The sequence below is a fragment of the Pseudoliparis swirei genome, chromosome 5 (genome assembly GCF_029220125.1).
Source record: "Pseudoliparis swirei isolate HS2019 ecotype Mariana Trench chromosome 5, NWPU_hadal_v1, whole genome shotgun sequence".
In the NCBI taxonomy this organism is placed as follows: domain Eukaryota; kingdom Metazoa; phylum Chordata; class Actinopteri; order Perciformes; family Liparidae; genus Pseudoliparis; species Pseudoliparis swirei.
In genome coordinates, this window is record NC_079392.1 from 18492386 (window position 1) to 18510010 (window position 17625).

Here is a 17625-nt window from a genome sequence, read left to right on the forward strand (position 1 = left end):
CTGAGCACCTATCTCCTCTTTTCTCTCTCTACTTATGTATGCATTTTCATCTCTCCATTGCACATTATTAACTTTGCTTTCTCTCCGGAGTCTTTGTGACTTCACGTCTCATAGGGTCCATCGGACCTGGCTGGGTCTGATGCCATGTCCCTGCTGATGCCCCGCCCACTCCTCCTCTATACCTGCATCTGCCTGATGGATCATGGAGGTCTGGATCGTGGTTCATGCCTACGACAAACTATTCATACACTTTGTCATACTCATTGAATGTGTTGTAACTCTTTAATGATTCCTTCTGTACACATGGCATATATTGCATCTCTCCATCTGGGGAGAGGGATCCTCCTCTGTTGCTCTCCTGAAGGTTTCTTCCCTTTTTTCGCTGTGAACGTTTTTTTTCTATTTTTTGGGAGTTTTTTCTGATCCGATGTGACGTCCTGGGACAGGGATGTCGTATGTGTACAGAATGTTAAGCCGTCTAAGGCACATTTGTAATTTGTGATATTGGGCTGTGCAAAATATACTGAATTGAATTGAAAATGTAATATGTTTTGCCGTTATGTCATCATACAGAGAATAACATTTTCCAAATATAAAAACTAATAGGAGAAATAATGTCAGGCAAAAGGTAAGGTATAACATTTACTCAAACTCCATATAAAAGCAATGTAACCTTGACCTGACTTTGTGGACAAACCCTTGAAATAAAGTGAATATTAGCTCTTTTGTGATGTTGCCTATTGTTTGTTTTTCTCACGGAGGACATTCTGACTTGCCATGACAAGTAAAGAACAGGTGTTACTGCATCAATGATATCTGTGTTACAATCCGACACCAGTCAGCAGTGGAAGTGAGCCATCATTGCACAATACCGATACCCGCCCCATGTTCTTTTTATTTAAACATACCCACAGGATGGCACCACAGTCTTGAATTGTCTGTTAATTCTATGAATCATTTGCATCACTTGATGGCAGTAGGAGTCAAGAGAGCTACACTGTGAAATAGTACATCTCAGCCCGTGGCGGAGGACTGAATGGTTGCACCATTCTGTGCAATAGTATGAAGTTCAACTTGTGATGACTTTTCAAAATGCATTACTAAAATCCTTACAGCAAGTTTTTATATTTATGTATTCAAATCTCATAATACCTGTGTGAGAAGTATTCAGATAATATACCTCCATACACAAGTTGTAATATAACTATGTATGAATACTTGTTACACCAAAATATTATATTATTATTAATTATTATTAGTTATGTAAAGAAATGAGTTATGTAAAGAAATGTTGTCATCATTTATCAAAAGTAGAATACTGATTATGCCACATAGACTTTTTCAGAATGTTATATTATGATACTGCATTTCTGTTATTTATGTATTATGGATTGGGCAGGTGGATGTTTGCACATACGTTTCAATATAGAGCTAATTAACTTTAAACCTTGAAAAGTAACACGTAGCTATCTAGCCCTGGAGGTACTCAAAACTTCAAAATTGTACTTCATAAGTACGAATAATATACACAATATACTCCTGTGAACGTATTTAAAACAGGAGTGAGGACATGTCGAGACATGTTAATAATCAGGTCACAGGGAAACGATATTTCAGAGTGAACCCTTCATTCAAGGTCTTGCCGTAACTGACCTGTATTGGCTCACAGTGATGTGGAAATCACTCCCTGCTCTCACACACAACTCTGCGTCAGCAGCTGTGACTCAGAGTTGTAACCGGCTCTGGCATGAAGGCACAGGTGAGTAAGAATGGACACGTTGACACAGAGCCCCGTCGAGCCGGTTGTGGTTCGATGTTAGATGTGCATCTAGATTGCAACAAGAAAGTCTGAACTGCATTCAGAGGGTTTAGTAGACCGGTAGCAGATAGCATATCCAACATGGAGAAAGACATGTGATGCAGATAACACAAAGAAAATACTTCATTTGGCATAAATGATAAACGTGTCAGTCTTTGTTCCACACAACGCTGAGTCAATACCTAGAAAGAGAAAAGACCATCAGCAAAGACTAACTTCGGGATTTGAATAACTCCTTAATCCTTGCTTGATTTAGTCAGTGGACGCTGAGAATTCAAACGATATTCTGAATTGAAATCTTTCATTCAATTATCCAAACCGCTTATCCTATTTAGGATCGCGAAGGAAATGTTCACCCTGGAGAGGTCAACAGTTTATCACAGGGCACATATAGAGACAGACCACCACTCACGCTCACATTCACACCTACGGGCAAATTAGAGTCCAATTAACCCGTGCTGCATGTCTTTGGTCTTTGGGAGGAAGCCGGAGGGAACCCACACTGACACGGGGAGAACGTGCAAACTCCACACAGGACAGCCGGGGATCGATCTCTGGGCCCTCTGGCTGTGAGGCTCGCCACTACACCCCCGTGCAGCCCTTGAATTGAAATATTTTAGCCATGAAATTGACTTCAGCTGTCAGGTGTTGTCAGCTTTGGTGTTAGGTTACAGGCTGGCTTTAATTAGAAAATGACCTTTCTGAAAAAGGGATCTTGTATGCCTGAAATGACAAGTAGGTGAGTCCCGAATGTCATCATGCTGCGTACACAGGTTTCATGTGTCCTTCAAGTCAACGCACGTTGAAAAATATCCTCCCCCAAACTTCTTCGGTCTCCAACAATGTGCTCCTGGCCCTTTGGAAACTCAGATTACTGAGAACATGTTGTCAGAACGTTGGGAAGAGCATTTGATCCGTTTAGATGATTGTGACATGCTGACATTTTGGAACAACTTTGTTTTCTGATAAAGATGTAAAGAGATTTTAATGGGAATTTTCTTAATCTGCAAATGAAGGAGTTTGTTTTTTCGTTCAACATTTTACATATTTGATTAACTTTACAGAAATTAGTATGCACACAATAAAACATTATGTTCAAAAGGCAAAATTTGTGATTTTAAGAAAATGTTCATGTAGTTTGATGTTTAAATTCTTAATAATTTCCAATAGATTACTGCAATTAAAACAATTCATTAGTGTTTTTTTGGAGGGGAATACAAATGAAAAAGAAACATAGACATTCTCTTAATAAAACAGTAATTTATTTTTGACTGAAAACTAAAATTGTCTGAACAGCACATTACAAGGGCATCGTTAAGATATTTTCTCCACAAGGCTCAGTGATCACTTTCATACAGTACACACTTGGCATGTACTCGGCACCTCCTTCAAATGAAAATACTCTAAAGAAGAATTAAGCCAGTTTGCAAAAAAAAAAAAAAAAAAAAAAAAAATAGTACATCCTGTAGAAAGATGACTGATTGTACAATTACCAAGCATTTTGGTTTGGTTCCAAGCCACAAAGAAAGAAGCCGAATCGCCTGGAAGCAGACGAGGGCACAGGAGGCACACACGACGCAACACGTACAGGACATCCAATAATATTCTCACAAACACAATTGACTGGGCTTCAGCTTTTTAAAGTGTGAAATGTTTAATAAGTTTCCATTGTCTTGTTTTTCTGCGTGTATTATTTTCTGTACGCACGGTGTTGCTACACAATCGAAATCTAAATGCTGCGTTCATTAAATACATTAAAATCTGCAATGTAACAAAACCCTTTCTCTGCATATGAAAGTCGACATGGCATCGACATGAAAACAAAAAAGACGGCTCCTTCTCTGACTTGTGCACGATACAAACGCCTCGCCAGTCTTCTTTTATTCTTACCCTTTGCACCCGTTCTTAAACAAACCCTTTCACAATCATTCAGACGGACAACTTGACACAAAGTAAGAGTGCTGGATAAAAACATGAGGTAAGAAAGTGGTTTGATTATAGATCATGCAGAACATGCACACAAAAAATATATATATAAGGAAGGAGAGAGTATGACAAACTAAATATTTATGTGCATTTAAAGATGGAAAAGAAGAAAAAAACACTAACACAGCTTTGCGTCTTTGGTTATAAAGTAGGTTTAACCAGTTTCACAGCTTTTCATCCCCCAGACCAAACCCCGTAATTAATTTCTGTATTTTGTTTTGACTCAGAAAGTCAAGGGAAACAAAGTAAAATAGATTTCTTTATCGAAACATCCCATCTTAACAGGCGTTCTTCTGTACAAACCCTCTTTCTCTTGATACTTTACAAAATATACATTCAACCTGGATTTCACCCAATGTAAGCTTTAGCGTTAGCACTATTTCATGAAAAATCCATTTTCTATTGCCTACTTTAATGAGATCTCGTTGCTGCACGAGCCAACCAAATGTAATACCTGACAGATTCTAATACCAAAGGACCAAAGAGAAAGGTGTTTGTTGATCAGAGTATCCATGAAATTGTTCATTTACATTATGTAAATAGCAGCCCTGAAATAAATAAATGCAAATACTAAAACTGAACAAAAGAAAAAAATGTATTATGATTCATGTCAAAGTACGGTGGCTCTGAGAAAGCAACACAAGCTTTAGTTGCAGCATATATGAGCCGAGGCTCTCGACTCGCTCCACTCAAGCCGAGGCGCCCGCCGGCTTCCAGCTCCTCTCAGGGGGGACGACTCCCCCCCCCTCTTCTCTCATGGCTCTCTGGCCTCTTCCGGCCCTGGAGCAATGCAGGGTTGGGGATACTGGGAGGACAGCCGCTGCTGGCTGTCACAGGACCCTCGTCACCCTCACAGGGTGGCCCCGCCCTCTTTCACCACGTGTTTCCCCAACTAATTGAGCTCCGTTGACCCTGTCCTCCTGCAGTTTTACAGTGTGCGCCGGCTTCCCCTGGCCCACCTTTTCTTGCAGCCGACCGAGGAGACAGAATAAGACTTTTTGAGTGGTGGGAAATGTCTTAATAATGTGAGGCCCGGTGACGGCAGCGAGCACACATCGAAGCACGGCTCTTGGTGGCAAACAAAGATATCGTAGTTGTTGATTTCCTCAAATGGAGCATATTGAACGCAGAGTCCAGCCTTTTGCTTTATGAAGCTACGGGGACGGTAGCAGTTTTTGTCTTTTCTGACGGGATCGCCCACTCCTATCCTTGGGAAGTGTGTGTTTGAGCATGTGTATGGGAGGAATAGTGATCACGCCGAGGTGATGTTGGGCTGATGGGGGATGCTCTGACTCCCCTCGTGGTGAGCCAAAGGGGTGTTGTTGTTGTCGTTGGTGACGAGCGGGTGCTGCTGCGGCGGCGTGCTGCTGCCCTGGTTGAGCTGACTGGACACCTGGCCGAGCTGATCCGTGTTGGCCAACGACTTCAACACGGCGTTTTCACGCTCCAACATGGAGTTCCTCTCGTACAGCTCCTTGATCTGCTCCTTCAACACCTCCACCTCTTCGCGGACAGCATACATCAGGTGGCTCTTCACCAAGTCCTGAGAGAGAAAGCGAGAAGACAAAGGAAACTAAAATTAGCACAGGAATGAAGCAGATTACACCCTCAAACAAAAAGGAACATATGACATCTCCGAATTCAAAGTGGGATCTTTTTTTAGCAACAACTTTAGTGCCGACGCCTCGTTGACGTGGGTGGGCGGAGGGCACATTCTCAAGAGATCACCTGTCAATCAAACTGTAGGCAATATTATTTGTTGGATTTTCTAGTTTGTATTTATTTTCATAATACAGGTCATAACATTAAATGTACCTTTAAAATGAGTTTTGTTTTCATCGTCCAAGACAGTTGTGCCACTTATTAAGAGTCAGCCATGTAAAAATTATTTTGTGAATCAAGTCACTGGAAAGGCGAGCAGAGAAAGTGAGCCACCTGACCACATTTGTTGCAACTTTAACATCTATGGAAAACTCACCATGGCTTGCTCAATCTTGTTATCGATGGCGACGACACTGGCACCAGATGCACTGCGGAGACAAAAAATAAGGCAACAATTACCACAAGATACCAATCTCATGTCACACACACGTTTGATATCGTCCCTTTCCCATTCACGGATGGACAAAATCTGTTCCATGACAAAGATGACCTCCAGGGATTTCACTGGTACTTGAGTAAATAAACAAAACACATTCTGAGCAGTATACTAACGGTCAGAAATTTAAAAAAAGATCTTTAGTGCACTTGTCACAGATGTAGACTTTCAGAACCTACAAAGAGCCACTGTTAAATGTTGCAAAGAAGCCAGCTACAAATATGTTAAACACACAGGGTGGCCTATACTAATCATACTAATCACTAGACTCGGTTTAGATGAAGATGCAGCAAGCTAGGCGAACACGGCTAAAAATAAATAATGATATTCTCGTCAACAACCAAAACAGAATCCCACCTGATATTCGACCAATGCGCTCGGGTTGTTTCGTGTTACATCGGAGACCCTTTAGTGACGACACTTGCTGTAAATTTCCACTTAAGATAGCAGAAATGTTGGCGCCGATGACGTCAACCACTAGTAGTGAAACCAGCTGTTCGACACAGTCAACAAAACCGCACATGGATACAAAGTGACATACAAATGGCACAGTCGCGGTTGGACATGATTTTTTTTTTTTTTTTAACATTCAAACTAAGTCAAATGCGCAGACAAAGCGCTGTTCGTCAACACGTTTCGCTAAACCTACTCCATGCACTAATAGCAGCAGGAGCCCCGATAACAATACTCCCGGTGGAGGAGGTTTAAAAGCCGAGCCCCGAGGACATCAGCTGGTATTTTTTTTTCTGTGCATGCCTCCACCCAAATGACAACAGCGCACAGGCGGACGGCGCAGCTCCTGCAGGAGTCCCGCTGCGGGCGCGTCTCATGTCGCCATCAGCGATCCGTTGTTCGTCACCGAAATCGCATTGTTCTCTACAGAGTGCAATTAAAATGTGTGCTCGCGACATGTGACGCGTCTCTGTCCATCCCGCGTTGTGCACACGTCTCCAAAAATCTGGTCAAAGCGGCGCAACATTTGGTTTCCCCAAAGAAAGAAAAACCCGTCTCCCACTTCACACATAACGGACAAACGTAGGCTACTAAACCAAGACAAACGATCCCCGTACACTGACAACGAAGCAACGTGTTCCACCTCTCAAGGGACAAGAGGGGCTCTCGTATCGTATGAACGCGTCGCTGAGCCACCACCGCCCAGCTCGGATGTGGACGCTGAAAAACAAACCGGAGCGGAGTCTCGGAGCCGCTAGTCGGTGCTCTGACCGGGAATCTGGGACGTGAGAGGGAAACACGTCGTGCACATGGCTTGTGATGTCTGGAAGGAGGGTCAACTGATGTGTGGTCTGGGCCGAGTGGGGAAACGCGTGTTAGAATACATAAAGCCGGTCACTACAGTGAGCCACGACATGACCTGGAGCTTCAGCGCGTGAGGGTGGAGGAGGAGGAGGGGGGGGGGGGCAGCAGCACGTCCAACACGTCCAAACAGATGCCACACTACTAGATCAACGTGGTGCACTGGCCAGCCGCAAATAGATAAAGTCTCGACATCTTCCACCGGAAACTAAAAACACATCTTTTCCGACTATATCTGGATTGAAACACAGTTTAGCACTTCAGTGGCACTTAAATGGCTCTTACTTGTGGTACTTTTGTAGTTCAACTATTATGAAGAGATGTTACATTCTGTATTCTTGTTGTTCTTAGTTTGTCCTCTTGGTTGAATGCACTTATTGTAAGTAGCTTTGGATAAAAGCGTCAGTTAAGTGACATGTAATGTAACAGTATGACATGGAAGTGTTAACTCACAGAATAAGAGCTCAAGAGGAGCAATGTCGTGAGAAGTGCAGCAATGGACAATGTTTACACCCGACAAGAACACGTGGATATTTCTCAGGATGCTTTTGAGAGGACCGAGCGAACCAGACCCCCTTTTATTGTTGTTATTCTTTATACATGCGCTCCATCTGTGGTGAAAAGACTCACATAAAGAGAAACATAATGCCTCAGTCCAAAGACACGCGCGCGCCCGTGTGTGCCACAAAGTTATCACATTCAACTGTAGGTCAATCCAACGGGGATCCTACAGGACGCTCGGACTGAATACAAGTATTGGAACAAGCACATGTGAAAGCCACCCGAGAGACAGCGGCTGCGTCTGAACGAGCATTACCTGGCGCAGGGGGCTCTGTAGGACACCAGGCGGCCAGCCGGCGAGGCTCCGGGCGAGCAGGGCAGGCTGTAGCTCATTTTGCAGCGCATGTTTTCGGATTCCTTGGAAGGTTTGTGTCGTCGACTACAACTTCACCGAGTCAACACGCGAGTGTCTCTTGTTGGGGTTGGGTGCAGCGTGTCTGTTAAATCCCGGCTCGGTCACGTGGTGAGAAACCGACGGGGCGGGGCTTAGCCTCTCCACACACGCACGCTCCCTCTCGCGCTCTCCACGAATATATTTCTGGATTCGTAAACAAATTACATTTCTCACTGCCACGGCCTGATCAACATCATATTCAAAGCCTCACCGTTTATTAAAAATGAGAGAGTGTAACGAAGTCTGGTTGTCTCTGTTCTTTGTGTTACAGGAGAACACGTTGGCAGCTTGTTTTAGAAACCAAACAAGCTATTTAGTTGGTTTAGTTTCATTTACTTCACATGTTCTCTTACCTGCGCCTGTGAATTTTCTCAAACATGTTTCTCCACATTTTGACTGTCCGGTGTCCTTTCAATGTATATATTCTATATCAAGAGTGTTATAGGAAAGATAAGTTCATGCAACTTAATTTGTAATGTGGAGCAGTGTTCCTATATTTAAAGGCAAATCAGTCTTCAAAGTGTCGACTAATTAAAATGCTCCTTGAATCTAGCATCAGAAATTATTTGGAGGTTGTACTTATAGGATGACGGATCCACAATAGAAGGGATATCTTCAACCAGTGGACCCCTCTGTTGTGTGACGTGGAGGCAAATTCAACAACGCAGGGAGCGCGTCTACCCTCGCTTTGACCTGGGCATCTACACATCTGGGACAACGAGACAGAAGAATGTCCACGAGCGTTGGCTGGAACGGTTCTTATTCAGGTGGGATCAGAGTAGCTTGTCAAGTGAGTAGCAGGTCTGGCCTGAAGGAGTAACAAGAAATGTTGGAGGAAAAAAAAAAAAATGTGTTGCCATTCAACGTCCACGGAAAACAAAGCAAAATGGACATTTTATTCAAGGAGGACATGTGGTGGTTTATGCAAGGACCGCGGGCCACGTTAACCTCAACGTGGACCTTCTCGCAGACTGCAGCTACACACATGCACTCGTCTGTCCCCCGCTCCCTCCTAAACAAAGTCTCCAGGACTACAAGGCAGCACAATCCAACTTTGGACTTCTCCGGCCTCGAGGCCAGAGCCACCAAACTGAGACATGGGTGTCCGAGCCGCCATCACGCTGTGACAAGACAGTTCAGTTCGTCACTGAGTAGATATCAAAACAGTCCAGTTTTTGGGATTGATGCAGACTAAAGTGAGACTTTCCATCACCTGCTTATCTGCTGATTCTTATCGAAGCTCCAATACATGCTCTCAAATTGGAAGCCACAGAAAGGTGTTAACTTTATGCCTTCAATGTAAATCATTTTATGTCATCTATGTGAGAGGAGACATGTGCCGGAGCAAAGTGGTTGTCTCCTCTACCCCTCTGGGTGTATCACATGATTTCTTATAGCATCACACATCAAATGTGTTCTCCATTAAGGCACAGATGCAGCGGCACACGTCGCCGTCACTAAGCATACCAACGCTCACTGTGGGGGGCGGCAGCTGAACAAATCAGGCCTCGGCCTTACAGTGATAACCCCCCTCCTAAGTGTATTTCAAAACAATAGCTGGTGGGTGGGGGCTGTAACAGAATGATCCCCTCACTGCCGCTCTCTTTCCGATGCAGAAACCCGGCTCGCGTCGCTTGTTGTGGAAGATGTAGTTCAGCTGCTACGCCAGATGAGGTCGGCAGAGGCTCCAATTAGTTGTGACCCCAAACTTCAGAGAAAACAAACACAGCAGCTTCAGGCAAGAGCGGGTTTAGTCATGACTTTCTTAAATGTTCACAACGGATGCATTGTTATTCAATAAATCAACTGGATGCATCTAGTTGTTGTTGTTTTTTATAAATCACGACACTTTAAAAGCTGTTATTTCAAAACTAGCTCTCATCATATCTGTAACGAGACAAACTCATTGAATGGTCAGAGGAATGCGGTCATTGTAGCTCTGACCCTTGTGAGAAGTACGTTGTGGTGTAGCAACTTTCAATAATCTCGCTCAGCGGTGTCAGACAAATGCTAAAAATTAACGTGGAGCAGTAACAAGGTTCAGAGAACAAACTGAACAGGTCACGAGCAGCACTACCGATAACAAAGGGCCCAGTACCTTTTACAGGAGGGTGTTCTCCACAGGGGAGAGTCCTTTCCTATTAGATCAATCATGACAGCACAGACATCAAGAAGAAAACACCAAAAACAATGAAAATTGTCAGTTAAAGGAGAGATTAAAAGTAGGAGTTTTTTGTTCGTAATAATAATAGTTGAGTTTATTTTGAAGGCATCTCATCTAGCTGAATCAAGTTTGCCCTGGTCCTTGATATGTGCTATAGGCTGATAACTGCTGGGGGACGTTTAGGATACACTGAGCACCTCTCTCCTCTTCTCTCTCCTTATGGATGCATTTTTATCTCTCTCTTGCACATTACTAACTCTGCTTCTGAGTCCTTTTGACTTCACGTCTCATAGGGTCATCGGACCCTATGAGACGTCATAGATCCTATCTGCCTGATGGATCATCGAGGTCTGGATCGTGGAATATGCCTACTACCAACTATGCTTTGGCCCTGTTGAGACTCCGCCCACTCCTCCTCTCTACCTCCATCTGCCTGATTGATTATGGAGGTCTGGATCGTGGAATATGACTACTACCAACTATTCACACACTGTCATATTCATTGATTGTGTTGTTACTGTGTTTTAATTTGTGTATAATGATTCCTTCTGTACACATTACATCTATTGCACCTGTCCATCTTGGAGAGGGATCCTCCTCTCTTGCTCTCCTGAAGGTTTCTTCCCATTTTGCCCCGTGAAGGGTTGTTTGGGAGTTTTTCCTGATCCGATGTGAGGTTTATGTGTACAGATTGTAAAGCACTCTGAGACAAATTTATAATTTGTTAAAATGGGCTATACAAATAAACTGAATTGAATTGAATCTAATACCTTTCCTAAACAAAATCTTAAGTGCTCAGGGAAAAAAGACAGATCAAGTGAATAAGATCAATCTTTCCTTGTCATGTTTCATCACTGCTTGCTGAGATTTAATGTTTCACTTGTGCAGTTGGTGTCATTAAGACTCTGATTTGCATTGCGAGGTGTGAAACTAGAAACCTAAAGGCCATCAACATGCTCGTCATAATCCAAAAGGAATGACTAAAGCCAGAGTATTACACGAAAGCAACTAGTCAAACACAGAAGGATTCTTTGGAATTTGGAGAAGCACACAGAAAACCACTTCAAATAGCATATTGCACAAAAGATCTTCAAACAATGGAGACAATCGGAGACAAGATTAGGTGAATATTTTCTGCAGTGTCATCTTTCCTTGTAAAATTTACATTGCGAGATGTGGTAAACCTGAAGGCCAACATGCTTATCGGGATGCAAATGAACGACTGACTATAACAAGAGAGAAACGAGTCACAAAAAACACGATGACCACATAAAATTCTTAGAATTGCCCATAAAAACTGACATTTGCATATTGCACTGAAATAGTCACACACTGAAGAATCTCGACTCAAACCACTTATGATCCCTGTTGCACTGGAATGCTCCAAACAATGGTGACAATTGCAGGATGCTCAAAGTATGTTTGCGTGTCCCTCGGAACATTTCTCAGATGTTTGATTTTTGGGATGTGTTGTCTACGTGAAAAGGTGGTCCAGCCCGACACAATGGAGACTAAACTAAATAAGACAGACCTACAGAGAACCCTTGTCTGTAGTCAGGGGATTTATTTGTCAAGCATTAACTTGAAGTCATTAGATGTGCGTGTCCGGTGCCACCGAGCTTCCTTGTAAACAGGCCAAAGGAACTGTCCCACGCGGACTCTCGCCTGTTACGTAATCCCCAGACTTGCGCACAAATATCTAATTCTGCATGTGTCCCTGTGTGACGTACTGAAAGCCCACCAGTCTTCCCCTGAGACGTGGACACTTCTAGCAGACCACTTGGTGGATGAACCGGACATCAGGGAGCATGAGAACGAATCAAGGCCCTTATGGAAGGTGGTATTATTTTTCCTTCTAAAAAAGGAAAAACAACTGCTAGCAAGGATTTCTTTGTGAATGTTTGCTGCAGAGTCTCCCTTTAGCTTCGTTTATTCTCGCCGTAGTAACGCAGAGTTAATTTATGTCTTACCAGTAACTCCTGCATTCTGTGGGTATATGTTGCTCTCCTTAAGGCTTCTTCCCTTTTTTCCCCGTAAAAGGGTTTTTTCTATTTCTTGGGAGTTTTTCCTGATCCGATGCGAGGTCCTGGGACAGGGATGTCGTATGTGTACATATTGTAAAGCCCTTTGAGCAGTGGCGGTGCGTCCATAGAGGGCGCCGCCCTTCTTAAAATGTTGAGATGAAGAAAAAAAAAAAAGAAGAAACAAATATAATATATCCTGTCAAAAAACATTATATACCAAATCATTTAAATAGTAAATATACCGTGTTGACGCGCTAAATGTGTGTGGACGACCGTCCCTGTCAACAACCACTTAAGTTAAATGTGACATAAATAATATATCGCCACTCATCATCACGGAGAGCCCTCCCCCCTTTTTTTCGGCCGCCGCCCAACGTGTGTGCGAGCAAAGCAAACATTTCACGGTCGCGGCTTCAAGGGGGCTTCATTGCGGATGATGAATGATCTGAAAATTGCGCAAAAATTGCGCCTGACCAAAACATTGTTTGTTATTTCGCGACGACGACTATTCAAATCAGGAGAGACCGTCGTCAGCCTCAGCCCAGCCAGCGAGCACGAGGGGGAGCAGGTAGCTAACAGAGCTGTTAGCTTGTTCCAAAGTCCTGGGACTGAAACGGATCTAAAGAGCTGCAGACAAGTGTAAAGCACGAATCTTGCCGCAGTTATCTAGCTAACAGCATGGAGCTAACTCGCTAACAGCCTGAAGCTAACCCTGTTTGCAGACCAGAGAAGTTCTGAAAAACAGACGCATTCCCTCAAGAATAATGGAAACAGGCTGGTTACAGACATGATTGACTTTAACCAGAGTTATGGAGAAGTTTGTCCACTTTAAAGAGAGGAGGCTACTTGTCTTTACAGTAGTGGGTCTACTCTGTCACCCAATGTAACATGTGCTGCATCTCTTTCTGACTATTCTGCTCTGAACCTCTTTCATGTGAGGGTGAAACTCTTTTATTTTGCAAACCTCTGAAACCCAGCCCCATGTTTCTTAAAGCATTCTGCTCTGAACCTCTCATGCCAAAAGTTACAGTGTGTTGATAGTTGTTATTGGACAGTGTTGAGCACGGTGTTTTCTTGAAATAAAGCTTTGTTTTTTACAATATTCTACTCAAAACCTCTTTTCTTCTCATTGTTGAGTGTTATTTAAACCGTGTCGCCCAACTGCACCCCCCCCCAAAAAAATTCACCAGCCGCCACTGCCTTTGAGGCATATTTGTAATTTGTGATATATTGCTACATAAAATAAACTGAATTGAATATCTATGGTCTACACTCGTCGTCATCTTCTTGATTTTCACAGTTCATTTTGTTTGTGCACTCCAGCACTTAAGAGAATAATGTAGCGTACAGACGCGCCGTCTGCGTCGGCTCACACTAAAGCGCTGAGCGCGAGTATAAACAAAGCTTTACAGCTCTTGAAGACATGATAAAGAGACATAGTGTAATGTCACCATCAAACTCCATATGCAAACACAGCGGGGCACCCGGGGAAGCCGAGACTTAAATAATCACTGGCTCAAACCAGCTCTTCAGCACGCACCATGTGCCTCCATATTTTATTTTAATACTTTTTCACTTGGCCTCCCCGAGTGATTTGGAGCGTGTGCCACTTGTTTGGCTCAATGTGGATTAAGACCTCACTGGAATGTGTTGAAAGAAATATTGTTACGCCTGAGGCTTTAATGAGAACGTCCTGGCACCTCACTGTTAACGAGCCACAGTATTCAGCAGAGCATTTATCACGGGATCAAGGACTTAGACTCGTTTGGTCTTCCTCTCTGAAGTGCAGGGTTTGGGTCAGACTAATGTCATTAGGCACGATGCTGCAAAAACACCGGGCATAATGGATGTCTCAGCTGTTGCATTTCACTCTGGCTTCTCGGTGGCGTTCACACAAAGGGAAGCTGCAGCTTGAAAGTTAGCTAAAACATTAGAAATGGGTTGGTGGGCAGAAGGAACCTTTTAAAATTATAATGGAGGTCGAATGCAAAACTCACTCCAGGTCGTCATCAACTATTCAGGCGCTTAGCAGTGCTGCGTTTGACCATGTGTGGTTCAGAGGGGGTGATTAATGGCCAACAGCGGACGCCTATGGTTATATTAGGTATCTCCCAGGTGTGAATGCCTCTTACTTAAATAAATACCATACTGACAGCAATACGGGGCTAAAATAGAGACTTGTGTGCTCAGCAAACTTTTCTTGTATAAATAAAGGTCAAATGTCAGCAAAGTTTCTAAAGATAGTTGATAGGATGAAAATGTTGCCTTCACACCGTATCGTCTTTGAGACATGACCGTTGACGTTATTATTGCCATCCATCAATTCTTCCCTGCATCTAAAAAGAAAGGCCTCCTTAAGCTTGCCATCAGAGCTCTCCACAATGTCAAGTCTTGTCACGTCCATCAACGCCCTGCAGTTAGTAATTTTGCTTGGGGGGGGGGGGGACGGTGAATTGGTTCTGTGAAGATTTGCCCCACGACCAGTTTCCAGTCACAGTGTTTTTTATTTGTCCCCAAGGAGGCTAATTACAATAGAGTCTCTAGTGATGTAAAAAGACCTATTTGGTTTGAAAATCCATTAACAGATGTTGAATAAACTAGTCATATTTTCTAAAAGCGTCCAAGAAATTCACGAGTGCGATTCTATCCTTTCGGCATATCATGAGTGAAACTGTCACCTTTTCCACGTTTCAACTTTCCTCCTCCTCGTCTAAATAAATGCAATGTTTGTTTCTGTGTCATAAGCGGTGGCGGCCTAGCTGGTCTGGATTAAATAACTCTCAGTGGTCGAGCGTGGCCACTAATCAAGTGTGCTCAGTTGGAATATAAATCTGCCTTTTCTTTATTGTCCATAATCATAAAGTTGATCATTGTGGGCTGAAGGCAGTAAAAGAGCTGCTGGTGCTCTAGTTGGGACCAAACACAGCCTCACAGTGTTTCCATTCAGCAGAACAACTAATTGCTTTCCTGGAATGTTTACAAATGCAGAGTGAAACTTGTAATTCAGCTGAAATATATTATTATCTCGCTTGGTGCGCCGTTAACAAGAGAGATTTCAGTTGAGAGGGATAGGATCAAATAACGGCCAATAACATTTGGAGCTTGGGAAATGACCAAACCCGTAGTTGTTAGTCAGACTTTAAAACCTGTGGGTGGAGACAACACTGTACGGGAAGTTTACGATTGTGGATTGGAAGTTGCAGTTTCAGAAAAATATTAGTTTTTAACGCAGAAATGGTGTGCACAATTACAGATAGTTTTAATTTAATTAATTAAATTGATTACATGTTCGCAGTAAGCAGTAAATAGTGAAAAAGGCCAATCCAGGGGGGGGAGTCTCCAAACTTCTTCTTTTCAGTCAAAAACAAAAAATATATATATCAAGTTGTCCATCATAAACGACAGGAACATAGAAAATAACCACATTTGAAAAGCTTGGACCACAGATGTTTGGCATTTTTTTATTAATAAAAGGGATATTATTTTATTTATTGAGATAAATAAATAATCCAAGATTTACAATGTTTCTATGTACAGATGTGACAAAAGCTTATTGTCGCAGTATTTATGTGACCTCACTCTTTGAAATCTACACTTTATTTAGCTTTTATTTGAAACAATGCAACTAAATCTTTAAATAAATTGACAAACCTGAGAAATTCAGATTGTGTAAATGATTTTTTATGCAATCTCGTCTCAGGTTTACAAAAAGTGATATACAAACAGTGGTTTTGAAATTCATTTTTAACATTAGCTGTCTCTCAATCTTTTTTTTACCCATATTTGTGCCTATAGTGCTGTAGTAGAACTGTAAAAAATAACCGGTAAGCATTTTTTGAAGACAAATACTTAGCATAAATGTGCACAGAACATCACAGCTAGTTGTGAAAAAGTGCCCAGCTGAGGTTTTACATTTTTCACACAGGAATCATTTCTAGGAATGCTCCTTTATGCCCCCAAACTATTTTTGTGCAATCCCCGTTTACTTTCAACAAGTCTAACCTTGCAGTAAATCCAGCTCAGGACAAAGGGAGGATTGAATGCTGCGTCTCAGTCAGGTTTACCCGTGGTTTGTGGAAACGTTTTGAATAAAGCTGCACTGCTGGCCACAGCGCCCGCAGGCAAACTGGATGGGGAGCGCAAACACAAACGTTAAATCTTTTGCCAGCCACACCGCGACACACTAGCTTAACTGCTCCTGTTGCGTTACATTGACAAGCACATCTCATCTGGACCGGCTCGTTTGAAGAAGAATACGCTCACATGGACGTTGGTACATGCTCACTGCAGTGCATCACACTCTGGACAGTTACAGCTCTTTTATTCCACGAATCGTCTTGTTGAGTTGCCATCAGCTGCAACAATTCATTGGAGTATAAACTCGGATACTCACATGCCTTTTATCATGCAGTGATCTATGTGCATTAGTTAAAATACATATTACTAATCTTTCAATTGGAGAACAAAACAGAACTGTTCTGCTTGTCTCAAAAAATCCTAAAGGCACTGCAACTAATTTATTTCACAATTCAACTAGTGTGCGTTTTCTTACACAATATATTTACATAAGAGATGAGAAGTGTCCCAGGAATAACCACATGCTACGAAAGGTATTTATTTAATACATTTGATAAAATGTAGCTGATTTAATCAAAATATATCAAAATATTAATAAAAAATAACTAATTTCCTGCAAATGTCCTCAAGAGTCCCAGCGTACTTTGATCAACGCTGATAATTGTTGCCTTTGAGTAATTCGATCAGGCCGAATGACACAATTTCATGACTTAACAAGCCAACCGTTTGTTCAAAATTACAATGCAGTAGACTAACTCCAAAGTTTGTTTGCCGCTGTTTGTTGGTTGCCAATTAAATATCCATGGCAGAGAGTCAAGATTTCAATCAGTCTCCATGAGACGGCACATGGGAACAAAAAGTGAGTGACTAATGTAAACCACTTATAAACTACAAACAAATTTACTCCCAGAACAAACTTCTCTATAGTACTGATGTTGCCTAACAAGTAGTCACATGTTTTAAGTTAATTAACAATCCATTCATAAGCAAAACCCTTAAATGTTTCTGCACAGTCAGTGCGTTTACATGATGGTATAATTCTAATCTTGCTTTAGTCGGACTATGCTATCTTTTGGGGGATCTGCTATTATCCCAATATACATGGCAGTGAGTAATTCTAATCATTGGCCGAAAGCATGTCATATCCGATACGATAGGCGGCGCTGTTTTCATTACAACTCGTGGTGA

At 42.4% G+C, this 17625-nt stretch overlaps 1 protein-coding gene across 2 annotated transcripts in view; it reads right to left on the reverse strand.

The window, feature by feature from the left end:
• Positions 1-3065: 3065 nt before the first annotated feature.
• The window catches only part of tsc22d2 (TSC22 domain family 2), a 32267-nt gene continuing 17707 nt past the window's right edge, over positions 3066-17625 (reverse strand). For both annotated transcript variants that reach the window (XM_056414908.1, XM_056414907.1), the window contains 2 exons: positions 5784-5835; positions 3066-5348 (listed from right to left, as the gene is read on the reverse strand). In XM_056414908.1, the coding sequence (XP_056270883.1) occupies positions 5058-5348; positions 5784-5835 (343 nt within the window). In that variant the 3' untranslated portion in view covers positions 3066-5057. The remainder of the gene's footprint in view (positions 5349-5783; positions 5836-17625) is intronic.